We start from the raw sequence: 17,762 nt of genomic DNA, 5'->3' as shown, positions 1-17,762 counted from the left end.
GATGTTGGGAGAAAAGGTCCCGGGGGGGGGGGGGGGGGGGGGGAATTATTTGGGCTGGAGGACCACTGAAGGAGTTTTGGTAAGCAGTTGCAGGCCAAGGAGGAGGGGAGTGATGGGGGATTGAGGTCAGGATCATAGGGGAAGTGACAGTGCAGGAAGTAGATTGTTACTTGGCCCTGGGTCCTGCGCTGTCACCAACCTGTGATCCCAGCCCTGGCCCCTGCCCACCTATCCTGCTCCTGGACACCACACCCCACCCATCTGCGGCCACATCCCATCTGTCCAGCTGAGTGCCCCCTGCTTCCAGGCATCCCAGGTTCGTCTCCATGGAGACCCCTCCCACCCACTCCATCCAGTGCCCCCAGTGGTGGGTGTGGGATGGTATAGGTTGGAGTGCTTGGGCAACAGGGCTGGGGCCAGTGGCAGCAGCAGAGACACTGGCAGTGGCAGCCGGGCAGTGAGCCACTGCTGCAGGGACTGCTGGGAAGCAAAGCCTGACTGCCATGCTGCCTCTGTCCTACCGCATGCCCAGGTGTAGTGGGACAAACCACAAATGCCAAGGCTCAGGCTGCTCCCCACCCCTGGGCCAACCAGGGCCAAGGGACCCGCCATAGGGCAGATAGAATCCCTTGGTGGGCCAGTCCCAGCCTCCAGGCTATATTTTGACCACCCCTACTCTAGAAGCACAGTTAGCACTGACAATAAGTAGGTAAAAAGCTAATGAAAAGGATTTATTACAAAACACGAGAACCAGCATAAGAAATCAGTAACCACATGCTGAGACGCAGACAGATATAAGAATAAACAAACAAAAGAAAATATCAAAATAATAACCTATTCTTGCTCTGCACCTTGCATCCAAGGATGCAGTCCCTAGCCAGCTTCACCAGGTTAAGAAGCAGCTTCTCCCTCTGACCTCATTGTCAAGGCCTCCTATAATTTCTCCTGCCAGCTTGCTTTATTTAGTCTTAGGCTGAGAGATCACAGCCTCCCCCTGTGCCCTGGAAGACTGCCATGGAGATAAACCATGCCCTAGAGGCAGGCTTAAGTACAGTTGCTCATCTGGCTGTTCATATACCTCACTCTAGGGGGAGGCGGGGGGGGGGGGGGGGGGGGGGGCGCCCCCGAGGTACATGTTTACCAGATCTAATTAAGACCAGGAAACTATGTGCATCCTTTGAAATGAAGAACCCTAATCCTTAGATTGCAGCTGTTCGCTGAATTCCATACTCAGAGAGATGTCCTTCCAGGTGGTCTCTTCCTTTAAAATATAAATTTAAGGGAGACCGTAAACAACTCTGGTCAAATACTAATTCTAAGCTATCATTGACCTTTCTTAGGTGTCAAAGAAACGCATTGCTTACTACAGGTTTCCCTTGCTTTATGCTGTACGCACGTTCCCAGAAAATGGCACATAACTCGAATTCACATAAAGGGAACCCACTTTCTAATACAACAAATAGGGATATGTTCTAAGACCTTGACTGCACTGACCTCCAGACCCACTTCTACCACTTTTACAAGACAATTTTGGTACTCACCAACAGCAGACAGTACAGTACACACAAAGAAAGGGGGGCACTGTCATCATAATGGGGATGGCAACTACAGAAATGTGTCGCAGACAACGAGCAAGGAGCACAGATCCACACAGGAGATTATATTCGCGTATCACTCCCCCAGTGTACTGTACATGCAGCTGACTGTGGGCTTCTACCACACTGATCGCATAAGAGTGAATTTACCTCACATATAATAACATTTTGGTATAAAAAGGGTCATCGCGTAAGTGTGAAATCACACATAAAGAACCTGCATAAAGTGAGGGAAACCTGTATTTGAAAGTCATTATCATACTGTGCAATCCTCATCCCATTATAACATATCAGGAATATATCTTATATCAAATACCACAAGGACAATAAGGTTAAATACAGCTTGACTTTACTTGCCATATCAGTGAAATCAACTCAAGAAACTATGCAAGACACTCCATCAATCCCTAGGTTTATGACAAGTTGTCTCTTTCTTTCTGCCTTTATAAAAAGGGACAAATGAAGACATTCAGAGAGACTACTTCATGTAGATGAAGCGTTCTCTAAGAGGTGGCCTACCATACTCAAGAGATATAAAGGGATTAAAAATGAAAGCAGCCAATATGCTACCCATATTTAAGTTCTTTAAAACAAAAATTCTCCACATAATGCTCTGTGGGATGCTATATGCAGGTCTCACTGATCAGTGATCCACTTGCTCTATTAAAGAAACAAAAAAGGAAAAGAGAGAAAGAGAATGCCAATCAGAAGACCATCTGCCAAATGTACCAGGCAACACAGCACTCAGCAAACTGAACAGCACCGTGGGAGTTGAGTAATTCTCCAGACGACAAGGGAATTAAGCAAAATAAATTATTAGTATTTTCTCCCTCCACAAAAGTAAGAGTGGAGTTTGCTTCTTCTCATGGCCAGCATGAAATGGCAAGGAAGTTTCAGCAGCCAGGGATATAAGGAAGGGAAAAATGTTGGTGTAACAAGGAGCCAGAGGCTAAAGGGATGCTGCAGCAGGTTAAGCTTGTTGGGTGGCACCGGCAGCAGAACAAGGGCCAGCTGTGGTGAAGTGAGCAAACAGTATCAGCCAGGATAGGAGTTACTCCCTGGGGGAGTGCCTACCCCAGGAGCAAGCTGCAAAGCAATAGGTTGCACAAGGGGCAGAAATCTAAGCAACCCAGGAGCAGACCTCCAGGTAACAGAAGGCAGAACCCCAGGCAGCTGAGCCAAACTCAGAAGGAAGGCAGGCCAGCCATCAGGCCAAAATGGAAACCCCTGTGGGTCGCTGGAGAGCCACCTGAGCAGAAGAAACAGGGCTTTGGAAGCATGCAAGTGCCTGAGGAAAATCTGGTCAGTCTGGTCCTACAAGCATCAGGGAAAGGAGCTCCTGAGCAGGATGGCTGCAGAGAGGGACTGACCAGCATTCAGGCTGTCCCCAAGATGCAAGTAGAGAGCTAAGGGGGACTTTTAGCTTGCAGGGGGGGGGAATTATGGACCAGTGTGGGAATAATTTTAGTTATACAGTCAGTGGGCTTGCATTTTTGTTCTGCTTAAGTACTGGTGGACCCGATGTGGCTATCAAGGGGCAAGGACAAGGCCACAGTGGGGTGCCTGAGGGGCACCTGAGGTTCAGGCCTCAGTATGCCCCTCAGGTGCTTGGCAGGGCACTCAAAAGCAGGCAGCCTAGTCTGGGATCAGAGACCCAGAGGGCTGGGGCAGGTGTCTAGTGTTAGGCCAAGGCAGGGAGAGCTAAGGCAAGGGTCAGGCAGTTTATCCTAGGGTCAGGAACCCAGGGGGTTACGGAGCTGGTGCAGGCTGAGGCTGTGAGTGCCAAGGCCAGCGGCAGCAGTTCAGCCTGGGGTCTGGGACCCCAAGGGCTTGGACTGGTGTATCAGAAGCAGCACAGCCTAGGGGCCAGGGACCCAGAAGGCTGATGACTGGGGAAGAGTTACAGCCACCGTGCAAGGGCCAGGGGCCCTGGAATGGAAGGCTGGAGCCAAAGCAGGCTTAAAACAAGTCAAGGCTAAAGCTTGGAAAGGTGCTGAAGCCCAGGACGGGCAGAAGCCAAATCAGGGCCAGAGTCGCAGGGAGAAGAGAGCCTTGCCAGGGCAGGAGGCCCAGCAGGCTAGGTGGATTAGTTGTTTAACAGACAGGGCCACCAGGCCCAGTGGACAATTTAAACTAACATCTGCAAGGCATAGGCAGAAGGAGGCCACAAATAGACCTTAAGGCAACTGGGTACCCTGGAGGTTGGATGGGGCTTGAGGGGCAGACGTGGGATCAGCTGGGTCTGGGAGGGACTCGCTGGCCAAAGAATAGATAAGGTTTTGCTCAGGGACCCTGGGGCAGCCTCCCTTTTCTTTTTTAACATTAAATAAAAAATGCCACTTGCCATGCCATGCAGTCATCAAGGCATGGCAAGTGAGAGAAAGGAGGGTACCCAAGGAGCTGGAGCAGGGCAGGAGCCACATGAACACAGGGGCCATCACGGCCCGGTCCTGTCACAGTTGGTTTGTGGTCATATGTATACTGTGTATAGCAACAGTGTCAGAACCAGGGAAAGAATACAACAACAGGGCGGTAGTAATTTGTGTCATTCCAAGGGTACAGTTGATTAAGTGGCTCTTCAGCCATTCAGAGGTTAAGTATGCTATCTAAATGGATGGAGGGGAAAAAAAAGATAATGCAAGGGGCACACATTAAGTATTATTCAAGCATTTCCTGATGCACCCTGGAAACGTATGACCTAATGTATTCTGTCTACAAATAGGTTGCTATCATATTCCATTAAAAACAACTACTTCAAGAAATTTGTACATAGGAAGGATGGTCTGTGGTTAAGCCACCAGACTGGGAGCATGGAGACTGTGGATTCAGTTTCTGATTGTGGCACAGCCCTCCTGTCTGACCAGAGATAAGTCTCATTCCCCACTGGTAACACAGGCATAACATAATTTCTCATCACAACAAAGTGAAATGAGACTTCCCTTGTCTCACAAAGGCCAGAGGGCACTCTAAACTTAGCTGCATGAAATAAGGGCCCAAGAAGTTAAGAATCCGTATCCTTTTTTACGTAGTACCATTCACTTAACATTTCTGTGCCATGCAGATGGACGTGCATACAAAGTACCTATCCTGTGGCATTAGCAAAACAGCAAGAATTTGTAAAGTTTAAACTGTTTGAATCAGACCTGAAGGAAACTGAATACTGCATTCTGCTATAGCTTGTGTCCATATACAGGTGAACATTTATATGGTAATCATAAATACTGCTCTCAGGCAAATAGGCAATGTGCATCTATTTTATCAGATTACAGGCCTGTGCTGTATATTAAATTTCCTCAGCATACATACAAACAGAATGCATTTTTAAAAATATATATTTTCTGATGTAACAGGACTTATTCATAGCTCCTGTCCTGAACAGTGTTTAAGTACATGCCTAATTTAAGCACAACCACTGACATTAACTGCTTTACTAAATTCAGATGCCTAATGAAATAAGATGCTAGAAACCATCACAATGATATTAACAAAGAAAAAAAGCTATAATTTAAGTTTTGGTGACAGTAACATTATTTCTCCACATGCTCAGGAATCTCACATCAATAGTTTACGTAAAAGAAAATCCTAATTTGAATTTTAGCAAAGACCAAAACAGAACTGAGTTTATTCAAGCCTGACTGAACCAAACTTCCCCTGTCAGCAAAATCAAACCTTGAATACATCTAATCAATTTACAGGATAAAGAAAAGATTTGTGCCTTTTTAACCATGCTTGTTACTTCATTCGGATGTATGACAATCGAACAAAGGTCTTATTTCCCCCTTCTCACAACTACTTCCCCCCCCCTTATTAGAAGTATCGAGTCTTTTCTTGTAGTTTCTCTGCTTTTCCTTGGAGACTAGTAAAACAGGGAAACTCTCTGAAAGGATAAATCTTTAAAAAAGGAAGCTTTTTCCCAAATGCTAGTCAGGATCTTCTTCATGTATCATGTAGAAACAAAAGGAATAAAGTATTCTCTCCTTCGTGGGTTGCCTCTATACTTTTCTTTAGCAGATAGATAACTTGCAAAGGCATTTTTTGATTTAACAATCTTAGCACTGATTTAAAAGTTAAATTCTGTGGGTATTTTTTGAAACGTCCTTTTTGCCAACATGAAGATGCAGTGATTGTATATGTTAATTATTATAAACGCTAAATATTATTTATACTACAGAGCTGTTAACCACAGATCTGAGATGGAGGCTAAAGGATTGCCCCCTGAACTAACAGTGGAGAATGTGTGAGCAAAGGAATAAATCCTTCAACAGAACACCCTTCATCCAGGCAACTAAAGTAAGCTAAAATCAACTCCCCATGAATCCATTTGCCTGCACTTGGCATAGCAGAAGACAAAAAAAAACCAAATCCAACCAAAGCAAAGAACAGGAATGCAACTACAGAGCTCTGAATTCAAGCTGTTGTCAGAATTTACTCAGGGATGGAAGTCACGTTAATCCAAAGAACTCCAAAAACAAGGATAGAATTAAGTTACAATACGCACCTTTTCTACAGGTAGAAAGTCATTTTCTACTTCTGTTGACCTTGGCCGTAGCTTTATAGGTTTGTCTTTGAAGATATCTCCAAAGCCAACCCCCTTGACCTTTTTGGGTTGGATTGGTGCAGCTCCATTGGCGCCTTCTGATTTTGTGCTGCTTGAGTCACCACCATCACTCTCAGAGCCTGTTGCATCTTTTAAGCCTGCCAGGGGAAGGAGGAAAAAGAAACCTTAGGTACAGAGCTTTATGGTAATTTGAAAATAGAGCACAGTGGATAAAACAGCACCCCTTCCTAAAAGAAGATATCACAGAGCAGCTGAAGCTTCATTCTAGGGTTTGGGCTTATAATTTTCTGTTATATTTTTAAGCCTTCCTCATACAGCTCTACTAATTACAATTTACACCATCCCACACCAATACATACTGCCCAGTATCAAAATTTATCTCCTGAACTAAAAAACTCTTCTTTCTAGACAAAAATCACTCAAGACATGGGCGACTGGTGCCTCCCGAGTCTGGGGGGCACCAGATCGCCAACCGGGGGGAGGGGTCCCTCAGCAGCCAATAGCCAAGCCAGCAGTGAAACTGGCAGTGCACTTCCAGCTGCACTTCTGGCTTCCCGGGGGTGCACGGCTGATCTCAGGGTGTGCACGTGCACCCCCTACACGTCGCCAATGACTCAAGAAATGAAGGAGTTAAATTCAGTTCTAGGTCAGCTATTGTACTAAGGACCACTTGTGAATGGTCAGATGAGACCTTAAAACCGTATGACTCATGTTAAGCCAATTATGCAATTAGTTTCCAAAGCTACGTTACCTAAAGGGGAAATGTAAAGCTAATAGCCATTTAAACACATTTGCAGTCAAATAAGCTGTATAATATTATCCCTACTGAAATAATTAAATCTCTCCGCAGCTTAGACAGCCTTATAAGGAAAGCACCCATGCATACCCTCCCCTACTAGTAATAAATCAAACTGACATTATGATTTGTTTTACCCCTCTCACTGACTAGGAACATCCATCTGTACTCATCTGATAATTTCCTTTCTTTGAGCGATAAGATCCACAGATCTGATGCAAAGAGACTTCAGCCTGTTTGCAGAACAGACCTATCAGCCATGGACAGTGCCTTACCTCATGTAGTTCCCTCTGAGAAAAATAACTTCCAAAGCCATTACAACTTGAGTTAAATATACTTTGACAAAAAACAGCACATTTCTGCTACTGCAGAGGATAGCAAATTCTATGTAATGATAGCAAACCCAAATCCTTGGTTATCAGGGGTTTTTTGGGGTTTTTTTAACTATTCAGAAAGATCCAGGGAAGCAGATCTATGGACCTTACAACTCGAAGAAGATATATTTTTTGGTTAGTACACAGAGATTTTCTTATTTCTTCTTCATTCCTAGGTCCATAGATCTGCCACACTGAAATTTTAATAGCAGCATACCTCCAAAGGCATGAAACAGAATCATCCGTTAAATGCAGACATCCAAAACAATTCGAACTATATATAACATCTTTTCTCCATCTTCATTTGGACACTAGGGCATGGAGAAGACTTTTGCTAAAAGAGAAAAATTGCATTGACGAGGATTGGATGGTCAATATGGAAAATTTGGAGAACTAATGGCAATCCAACAAACTGTGATAAAACAAATGATAACACTAAAATTCTAAGAGTCTTAATATTCTTAGGAATAAGATACTTAACTGAAGGAGAAAACTCATGAATAATTCTTGTGAGGACTAACTGTCTGAATTCAAAGTACAATGCTGGGCTCATTAAAGAAAGCTTTTCATTTCAAGTGAAAAAACCAATTGGCGATATGAGCCATTAGGAGGCCCGTTCCAATGGGCAGGAAGTATAATGTCTGGTCCTCAGGAAGGGTTCAATGTGAAGAGTGCTGTAAGGAGCAGAATGAGCTTCCACAGTAGTGCTTGATGACCATGAGGGACATCCAATGCTAGATGAATTGCTCTTGAAGATCATAACACTCTTCAGTCAGAGAAGCATAAAACGGTACTGCGGCCATCCTTTTATTTCCAGCTTTTATACCAACTGGGAATCAGGGGAAAAGGTGGGAAGATATAGGAGCTTTCCAAGATGCCTTTCACCATCTTATGTTCTAGGTCTGGCCCAGGGAGAAGTCGCAGGACACTTATTATTTCCAGATACAAAATATCAATTACTAGCAAGCCAATCTTCTTACAAGGAATAAGGTATTTGTAGCTATACGAGTTAACCCAAGAGACAAGAGAAATTACTCTCTGGGGCACTTCTTTATTGTTTACCCCATTCATTATGAGAACCCAGTCTCAGACATATTGCCATGACCAGAACAGGTCTGCTACCTGTAGGAGAAGCAAGGGTTGGAGACCTCAATCCATCTGTTGATTCCATGCAGTAAATGGTATCCCCTTTCTATATGGTACTCTTACCCTGAAATGATCCAGGAAACCTTCTCTTTCATTTGACTTCTTAAACTGCATTCACCAGTTGATATGCAATTGGAATTAGATCCCTGTCAAAGGACCACATTAGGCAAGAAACGGAGGTCCACAAAAGATAACTGAATCCCTGCTTGTTTGAAGGATCAGACTTCCTACTGGGTTTCAATATGTATGTTTCTGTTCTATCACTTATTTACCATTATGATTATCATGATCATCATCCTCTTCTGCTGGCAGTCTTCTGTGACAAGACCTTCTATACCTAATAGCATTCATCTTCAGTCCAGGCCCATGACTGACTTCCCTGGTACCAAGGGGCTGTTTATCCAGGATCTTGGAGAGCTCCTCTTGGGAGCACATGTAACATTATATAATATGAATTAGAGCTATGAAGAGAAAAGAGTTAGAATTCAGAATTATCCATCTGCAAATCCTAACAACCATCTGAGGATGGTAAGTAGCAAATACCAGGAACAAGTAGGACTTATCTAGCTGTTTCAGACAAGGCCCTACTCTGCTTGTCACCAATTTTCTGAGGCTATACCATAAGATAGGAAGCAAGTTGCAGTGCTCTGCTCGGAGATGATGGATGGTTTTGCTCATGTTATGGCCTTTCTGTGAGTTTCTGAAAAGAGACTGGAACAAAGTTGTTTCTAAAATTATTGCACTCCTCCTTTGCTGGTGACCTTATTTCAGTAAAGTTTTAAGTAGCCCTTTTAGCCCCTGAACTGATAGCCTGGTACCAGTGAGTGGGCTCACACCACAGTAGGCTGGTTGGAAGACCTAGAGGCAAGAGATGACAACTATTTACTCTGTACTTAATCAGTCTACCACTTGAAGACAACTATTTTCTCCATTTGCACTTCAACGATGGCTTCAGATTGCTATATTCATATTCCTTTCTACAGAGTCTGACAGGAACCAGGATTGCAAATCAACTTTACTAATGACTCTAAACAGCTTAAACGTCCAATAAAGCATTTTTACTGTATTACTTAGCTAGGTGGGAACCATTTCATCTGTGCATCTGAACCCCAAGGATCAATGCAATCTGTAAATTGTGAAGGACCATATCATATCACTGTGCACCCATGTTAACAATCTTTCTGACATAGCACAGAGGCCCTCAGTGATAGATTAGGTATCCGAGTACGATCCCCACTCCACACTATTTGAATCTCTGAAAAAGCATTAATACTAAACAAGTCCTCCTTTTCCTTACCACTTTGTGGCTTAGTCTTAAGGCTAAGATGAAGTAGAAAGTCCATTACAAAAGTAAGTTTTCAGAGACTTGAGCAGCATGGCATGAGACTGCACTTAGACACTTACTATATGGACAAACAGATTTGACACTTAACGGGGGGCTCACTGCAGTGAAGCTAATGTATGATAACTGTTCATGTGCCTGCCATTGCCCTGGGCAACAGGACTAAGGTGACCCACTTACCACAGGGTGAGAGCAGGCATACAAACAATTACTGCAGGTCAGTTGCTTTGTGGTAGTAGATGCCTTGCTAACATTTTAATTTGCTGTCCATAACTTAGGGTCAGATGATGGCTCAATTTTTTTATTTTTGTTGGATTGAAAGTTGATCCAGCCTGAAATATTGGCAGAATTCATGAGGTATCCAGTGTCCTCCACGTGTGATCCAGGGATAACTGGAAAGGGAAGGGGTATCAGAGCTCAGTGTGTGGGCTGAGAGAGCTTATGTGACATCTTCCATTGAGTGTGTTGTTTTTCTGGCTTCATTCCCCTCCTGGAGATGGCACAAGATAGCTAGCTTGGCTAAGAGCCTTCCCTATTTTAATCCTGCCCATGTCCCTTCCTATTGAAGGAGACATGGAGGCCAAGGTCTACTATTAGCCAGGGATGCATGTTGCCCAGTGGAGCTGACCTAACTGTTTGGCTGCTCTCCTCATCAGGACCAGGAATAAGGTAACCTTTCTGCTCAGGGATGCCCTCTTATGAGACACTCAATAATAGGGTTGCCAGAGACACAAGCCTTTCCTTTAACCTCCATTTTTTCCTCAGCCTAGCTCTGTCCCTGAAGCATCAAAGGGGCACCAACCATTGTAATCACCTCAGAAAGATAACAAAGATGAGGGGACAGTCTCTCCCTCAAAAGCAAATAAAATCCAGGAATGTAGCCAGGAATTAGACAGAGCCATTATTGAGCTGTATTATTCATCTAAGAAATTGAAATGAGGTTTGAGATTTTCCCCAAGAAAAGCTCTGTAGCAGGAAAGTCTGGCTGAGCCACTAGCTGCTTTGGGAACATTAAAAGCTGGAGGGCTCTTTGCAAGGCAGAATATTCCCCTGTTGCTAGTGACTGATGGGTCTGGTTCTGCACCCCAGCTGCAAGCAGGCTGAAGTATTTGAAAAAGATCTGCGAGCTCTGTACAAGGAAGAAAAAGGAATTCCATTTATAACACCTTGGAGCAAAGTGTAATTTCCTTAAGCGCTGATCAAATTCACAAGCATGCACATGCTTATAGTCCATGGCTGAATATCAAGTATTTCTGAGTGCAAGGTAGGATAAAAGCTATACTAGTCACTTTTCATTTTTATAGCAAGTTTCCAAGAAGCATGGGAAGACAAAATGCATTTAAATGGTTCACAAGCTAGTGATGCAACACAAACTTTGATCTCTCTAACCTGACTGCTGTCATGCCAGTCCAAATTACTCAAGTGTGAAACATGTTTTCAGACCTCCATACTGCCTCAAAGCAGATCGCTCTGTTACTGTATGGCATCTAAAATGTGTTCAAGCATTCTCCTTTTGGGCTTTATGAGCATAACAACCTTGTTAGTTTACCTAGATCAATTTCTCCCAAATCATCTGCAGCACCAAATGTTCAGAGCTCAAAGCTGCATGTTACACAGGCTGTTATATCAACCTGTCAAAGCCAAGAGAGCACCAACAGCAAGAAATTAAAATCCCCCAAACTGATTTTCTCATGCTAAATGTCTGTTCACAACCAGATATGGGACCAGTGATGCAATGTGAAATAGCATAAACATGTCCACAACACTTTTATTACTCCTACTGTTCCATCTTCATCATAATTGTGTTATAATGAGAAAATAAAAGTTGGATTTCACTTTGTAAGAGGCAGCTTGCATCAATTTCTTCCTCGTGTGGCTAGAGCTTCCTCATGGCATTTCAAAATCTGGTGTATAGCACTCATTTTTCACGTTCAAAGTGTCTCTGGAGAAAATACTTTCAATTGTGTCAAAAAGTGGTGGGTTTGGATATTAGCATAAATGTATATCAGAAAGAGATGAGATCATTAGACTTAATTCACTAACAAGCAATGTTCCCAGAGGTGTGCTGGCATCTTTCCAAGATACTTGAAGATGAAGCTATCCAGGCACAATAACAGGTACTGGAAATGAAAGTTGCTAATTTGACCATAGTTATTTTTTTCTATCTCCATTCAAAATTGGAGAAAATAACTGTTTCTAAATGTAGATGGATAGCAAAAAAAGAGGAAAGAAGGAAAACACCTTAATCAATGCTTTAAAGAAAATTCTATCTTATTAAGTTATTTAGTGATTTCATAAGTCTTTCTTCTGTGTTGTTTCTCTCTTTAGATAGTGTGGTTCTGGGTAAATTCCTCAAATGGCACTGTGGGAGAGTACCTGCTAAAGAAGGTCCCCCTTGAGGCACCCACTAAGCACTTACCACACCAGGCCTACTGAATGGTATAAAGGTCAGCTGTTCAGAGGCACACACCTGAAATAGCACAGAGATTCTCTTTATTTGGTTGGTAGGCAAGGGAATGCCCTCAGTAGTTTTTAATAGGACAAGAGGAAGGCATTATAAATGGAGTTTGTTTTGTGCGTTTTCCTTTTAAGAAAGGAGGGAGGGGAGAAATGTAGTCTTACGTTCTATTACCAGTCCACGGTATAGAATTTGGACTCCTGGCAGATAAGTTTGCATGACAGGGAGATGAGAGATCACTGTAGTGAGAACTTCCACCTTTATCTCAGGGAGTGACGGACAGAGGTCCAAGAAAAGAAGAAGATGCATGCATGCACACACACAGAATTTCTAGACCTGTTTTCCACGAATGCCCTATTGCTCCTTCATGCTATACCTACTATACCCTTCATGATATTAAAAAGGAAAAAAACAGCTCAAGTGTTTTTAAATATTAGTTCAAAGAAGTGTTATAGGACTCGTGAATACATATTTTGAAAAAATAAATCACATAAATTTTACCAGAACAATACCAGTAATTAATAACCGTTCTCCTGCAATATACAAAACACGCAAGTTGGAAATTCAGACTAACCTCTGCATTACTCATTCATTTGTTTATTATTCCCAGATATATTCCTTGAGGAGATGTAATTTTATAGTCCAAACATTTTGTCATTTCCATTCAGCATGTTCATTTTCCATAGCACAATGATTCTTGCTTTGTGACAAACAGCCCCAAGTTCTTTATGCCTGTGCAGGAAATCATGCAAGGGAAAGGGGAGTGGTCTCCTGCACCACAAAGCAGCATGCGTTAGCAATGCAGTATGAGCACACACAGAACCCTCTTTAGCATGAATGCAGAGCCATCAAGATGGAAGCTGGTGACTTTTTTCCCATTTCCGCATAAATCATAAGAAAACCATTATAACACTTCATTTCAAACTGGTTTTAGGATGTTTCTGCCTGCTACCTTCTCAATTTCTCAGTAGTTGTCATCGCCGTTATTCTGATTGAATTCAGGAAAACATTGCTTATTTTACATGAAAGGATTGACAATAACCACAGATAATAATATTCCTTTCCTGGTATCCATGGAAAAAAAATCTATTAGGAGTCTAATAAATAATTTTCTGAATCTTTGGAAGGATTACATCTGTACATTTGTTTTCCAGGCAGCATTTCTCAGTATGCTAATTTTCAATCAGAAAAACTGTCCCTCATGCATTTTTAGCACTGTCCCCCCCAAAAATGTTGCTTTGCATTATGGCATCTCTATGTTAGTTATATGTTCTCCTTAGTAAGTAAATACTGTGGACAAGTTAACAGAAATTCGAGCTGCAAAACTTAAACCTTCTTATGAATTGACAATTTTTTAAAACTGTGTGCACTAATGATGCTCCCATCACAAGCCACTTCAGAAGTATTCATATTATAAATAGGAACATGAATCTTATTTTGATTTCCTTGAACTCTGAATAGCAAATGTTAAGTATTACAGAATATCTTTAAAACAAAACTTACCAATAATTCTGTTTGTAACAGCACTGTCTTCTCTTATCACACCCAACAGCAGCTATTACTGACAGAATTATTACTCCACCAGCCACAAAGGCGGCAAAATACCTATGAATCAAGGCATCATACATATACTAACCCGTCCATTTTCTTCTGCTATAGCATTTTCAAAGGAAAAGAAATGGGGAAGGAAAAGAAAGAGGAATTAATAAAACAGTTCTATGAACTATTCTCTAAGGGGGCACAGGAGGGACAGATGATGGTAGAAGAGAGGACTGTGATAAACAAAATTATTGGTAATTTCCCTTAGTCATATGTCCTCCTTCACCCATCATACCCAGAAGCGGAAGTTAGCTGATAGAAGATGAGCAGGTAGCACACCAAAGAAGCTAGGGCTACTGCACTGTGAACTTGGCACACCTAACAGGCACAGCATAATGCCAGAAGATAAGGATATTGCTGTGTGTAATTGTGAGGAGACAAGTCTCATAAATTTCAGTGATGGGTACTTCAGTCCTTGGTGCTCATAGTTTCATAGTTTCTAGGGTCGGAAGGGACCTGGGCAGATCATCTAGTTGGACCCCCTGCCATGGCAGGAAAAAGTACTGGGGTCAAACGACCCCAGCAAGATGGTCATCTAACCTCCTCTTTAAAACCCCCAGGGTGGGAGCCTGCACCACCTCACTTGGAAGCTGGTTCCAGACCCTAGCTGTGACCGTGAAGTAGCGCCTCCTGATGTCCAACTTAAACCTTCCCTCCGCCACCTTGTGACCGTTATTCCTGGTCACTCCTGGCAGCGCTCGGGGGAACAGGGACTCCCCCAGTGCCTGTTGATCCCCCCTGACTAGTTTATAGCAGGCCACAAGATCCCCCCTCAGCCTTCTCTTCTGGAGGCTGAACAGGTTCAGGTCCTGTAACCTTTCCTCATAGGACCTGCCCTACTGTCCCTTGATCATGCGAGTGGCCCTCCTCTGGACCCTCTCGATGCTGTCCACACATCCCTCTTAAAGTGCGGCTCCCAGAACTGGACGCAGTACTCCAGCTGCGGCCTGACCAGTGCCGCATAGAGGGGGAGGATCACCTCCTTGGTCCTGCTTGAAATGCATCTGTGGATGCACGACAAGGTACAGTTGGCCTTCCTAGCCGCCTCCCCACACTGCCGAGCCATGTTCATCTTGGAGTCAATAATGACTCCAAGATCCTTTTCCACCTCCGTGCTGACAAGAGGGGAGTTCCCCAGCCTGTAGGTATGGTGCCGGTTGTTCCTCCCCAGGTGCATCACCTTGCACTTGTCTGTGTTGAACCCCATCCTGTTCTCCTCTGCCCATCCTTGTAACCTGTCAAGGTCCGACTGTAGCCTGTTGCTCCCTTCTGTTGTGCCCACATCCCCCCACATCTTGGTGTCATCAGCAAATTTGAACAGGGTGCTTTGCACCCCCTCATCCACATCACTGATGAAGATGTTGAACAGGGCGGGCCCGAGGACCGAGCCCTGCGGGACCCCACTGCCCACGTCCTTCCAGGCCGAGAAGGACCCATCCACTACCACCCTCTGGGTGCGGCTCTCTAGCCAGTTGGTGACCCATTGGACTGTGTGGGTGTCTACGCCACAGTCCCCCAGTTTCCTAATGAGAACGGGGTTAGAGACAGTGTCAAAAGCCTTCCGGAAGTCCAGGAAGACTATATCCACTGCTACCCCTGCATCCAATGATTTAGTGACCTGATTGTAGAAGGCCACCAGGTTGGTCTGACATGACCTGCCGCTGATGAACCCGTGCTGGTTGCCCCTGAGCATGCATTTCACTGCTGCTCCTCCTGGATGTGTGCCAGAATAATTTTCTCGAACAGCTTGCCCAGGATCGAGGTAAGACTGACTGGCCTATAGTTTCCCGGGTCCTCCTTCCTCCCCTTTTTGAAGATGGGAACCACGTTGGCCCTCTTCCAGTCCTCCGGCACCTCTCCAGAGCACCACGAGTGCTCATAAAGCTGCGCCAGGGGACTCGCAATGACCCCGGCCAGTTCCTTTAGAACTCTAGGGTGGAGATCATCCGGACCGGCTGACTTAAAAATGTCCAGCCCCTCCAGCAGCTCCCTAACTAGATCCTCACTTACCCTGGGCTCAGGTGTGCCTCCCTCGGGGCCCGATGGGGGCCTAGCAGGGAGGTGGCAGTTTTGGTCCTTACTGAGGAAGACAGAGGCAAAGAAATCATTAAATATGATTGCTTAGGGAATAGAGGTTGCTCAGTTAAATAGCACTTAGCACTGACCAAGTTATTTAGCCTAGCCATAAGCTATCAGAAAACAAATTCTAATCCACCACAAGAATGTTATTTTAGTGTTGTTCTTTCCTTTATTGAAATTTTCAAAACAGCTGCTTTACCTTTCATAAAACCTTGAATATATTGAAGAATATATATTTAAAACTCAAACTTACTTGCAATTAGTTACATCTGCTGAAAAAGTAGGGGATCAAGACACATTTAAGAAAGAGCAATGACTTAATATAAAACTGTGAACTAACTTATTGGGTTTAACTCAGGAAGCTGTCAACAAACTGTCCACTTTTCAGATAAGGCAGCATTAAAAGAAGAAAAATAACTCAATGTCTTCATTTTGAGTTAACATGACTTCAGATAAAAAAAAGACTTTCTTAATTGAAGACCATTCTACTTAGTCATGTCTCCTAAGCTTTGAAACTCCTAAGCTTTGAAGAGCAAGCGAGGAACCAAAGCATGCTTTGTCTAACTTAAGTACCTCTCAAAGCCTTAATAGGACTGCTCTTGAATGAAGAAAGCAAAAGTTACTATGGAGGGAAAGGTCTCATCAGTGAAATGAACTGCTGATAGAAATAGCAGGAAGAAAAATGAAGACTTCCTTGTGGGAGCCAGGCTAGAAGATGGTATCTCTGAAAGCAATGGAAATCATATTCTTACCTTGTCTAAAACCTCCTGAAAAAATGGCCTCTTTATATGCGCCATATGGCACCTTTGCCAGCATTTCAACTTCAAACTGCGAATAGCCGATTTTAAAAAAGTCGTAGATCAGGCTGTAAATTTGGCTTTATCAAACACAATGTCCCAGAGACAGGAAGTTGCCTGGATAGAATCTGAAAGAATATGGATGGTATCACAACTCACCAAATAAGAAATGCTGTAAATCCTTCTTCTGGAAAAGGTCTGATGAATAGATCTCCTAAGGCAATGATGAACACCCACAGAGGGGGAGGTTACTTTCTTGTAACTAGAATCTGATGGCAGCCAATGGCACCCATAGACTCCCACCATGTGTTTTATGAATCAAACTCTCCATGGAATTTCAAACAGATTGACGTGGTCCTTCCTGTTCAGTTCTTCCAAACAGAGCCTCCGCAACTGGGGTTCCATCGTACCCGGAATGAGGAGAACGCATTAGCAGAGTCTTAGCAGAGAGCAGGGCAGGAGGACTGCTTCGTTTACTACACAAGGCTTAAGGACCTTATGGCCCAGAATGTGAAAGGTCATTCTGAGGACTGGAAAAGGGCCAATGTGGGCCCTATTTTCAAGAAGGGGAGGAAGGAGGATCCAGGCAACTATAGGCCAGTCAGTCTCACCTCCATCCTTGGCAAAGTCTTTGAAAAGATTATTAAGGCTCATATATGTGAGAGCCCAGCAGGAAAAATTATGCTGAGGGGAAACCAGCACGGTTCATAGCAGGTAGATCATGCCTGACTAATCTAGTTTCTTTTTATGACCAGGTTACAAAACACCTGGACGCAGGAGTAGGGGTTGACATCGTCTACTTAGACTTCAGGAAGGCCTTCGATACGGTATCCCACACCATACTGGTAAAGAAGTTAAGAGGCTGTGACTTGGATGATTACACAGTCCGGTGGGTGGCAAATTGGCTAGAGGGTCGAACCCAGAGAGTCGTGGTGGATGGGTCGGTATCCACCTGGAAGGACTGGGGCAGTGGGGTCCCGCAGGGCTCGGTCCTTGGACTGATACTCTTCAATGTCTT

General features: G+C 43.8%; 1 protein-coding gene across 2 annotated transcripts in view; it reads right to left on the bottom strand.

Moving 5' to 3' along the window:
• SH3KBP1 (SH3 domain containing kinase binding protein 1) overlaps positions 1-17,762 on the bottom strand; it is a 343,403-nt gene that overhangs the window by 151,208 nt on the left and 174,433 nt on the right. For both annotated transcript variants that reach the window (XM_025201103.1, XM_025201104.1), the window contains one exon: positions 6,094-6,290. In XM_025201103.1, the coding sequence (XP_025056888.1) occupies positions 6,094-6,290 (197 nt within the window). The remainder of the gene's footprint in view (positions 1-6,093; positions 6,291-17,762) is intronic.

Source organism: Alligator sinensis, unplaced genomic scaffold (genome assembly GCF_000455745.1).
Source record: "Alligator sinensis unplaced genomic scaffold, ASM45574v1 scaffold583_1, whole genome shotgun sequence".
Classification (NCBI taxonomy): domain Eukaryota; kingdom Metazoa; phylum Chordata; order Crocodylia; family Alligatoridae; genus Alligator; species Alligator sinensis.
This window is presented reverse-complemented; position numbering and strand designations above follow the sequence as displayed.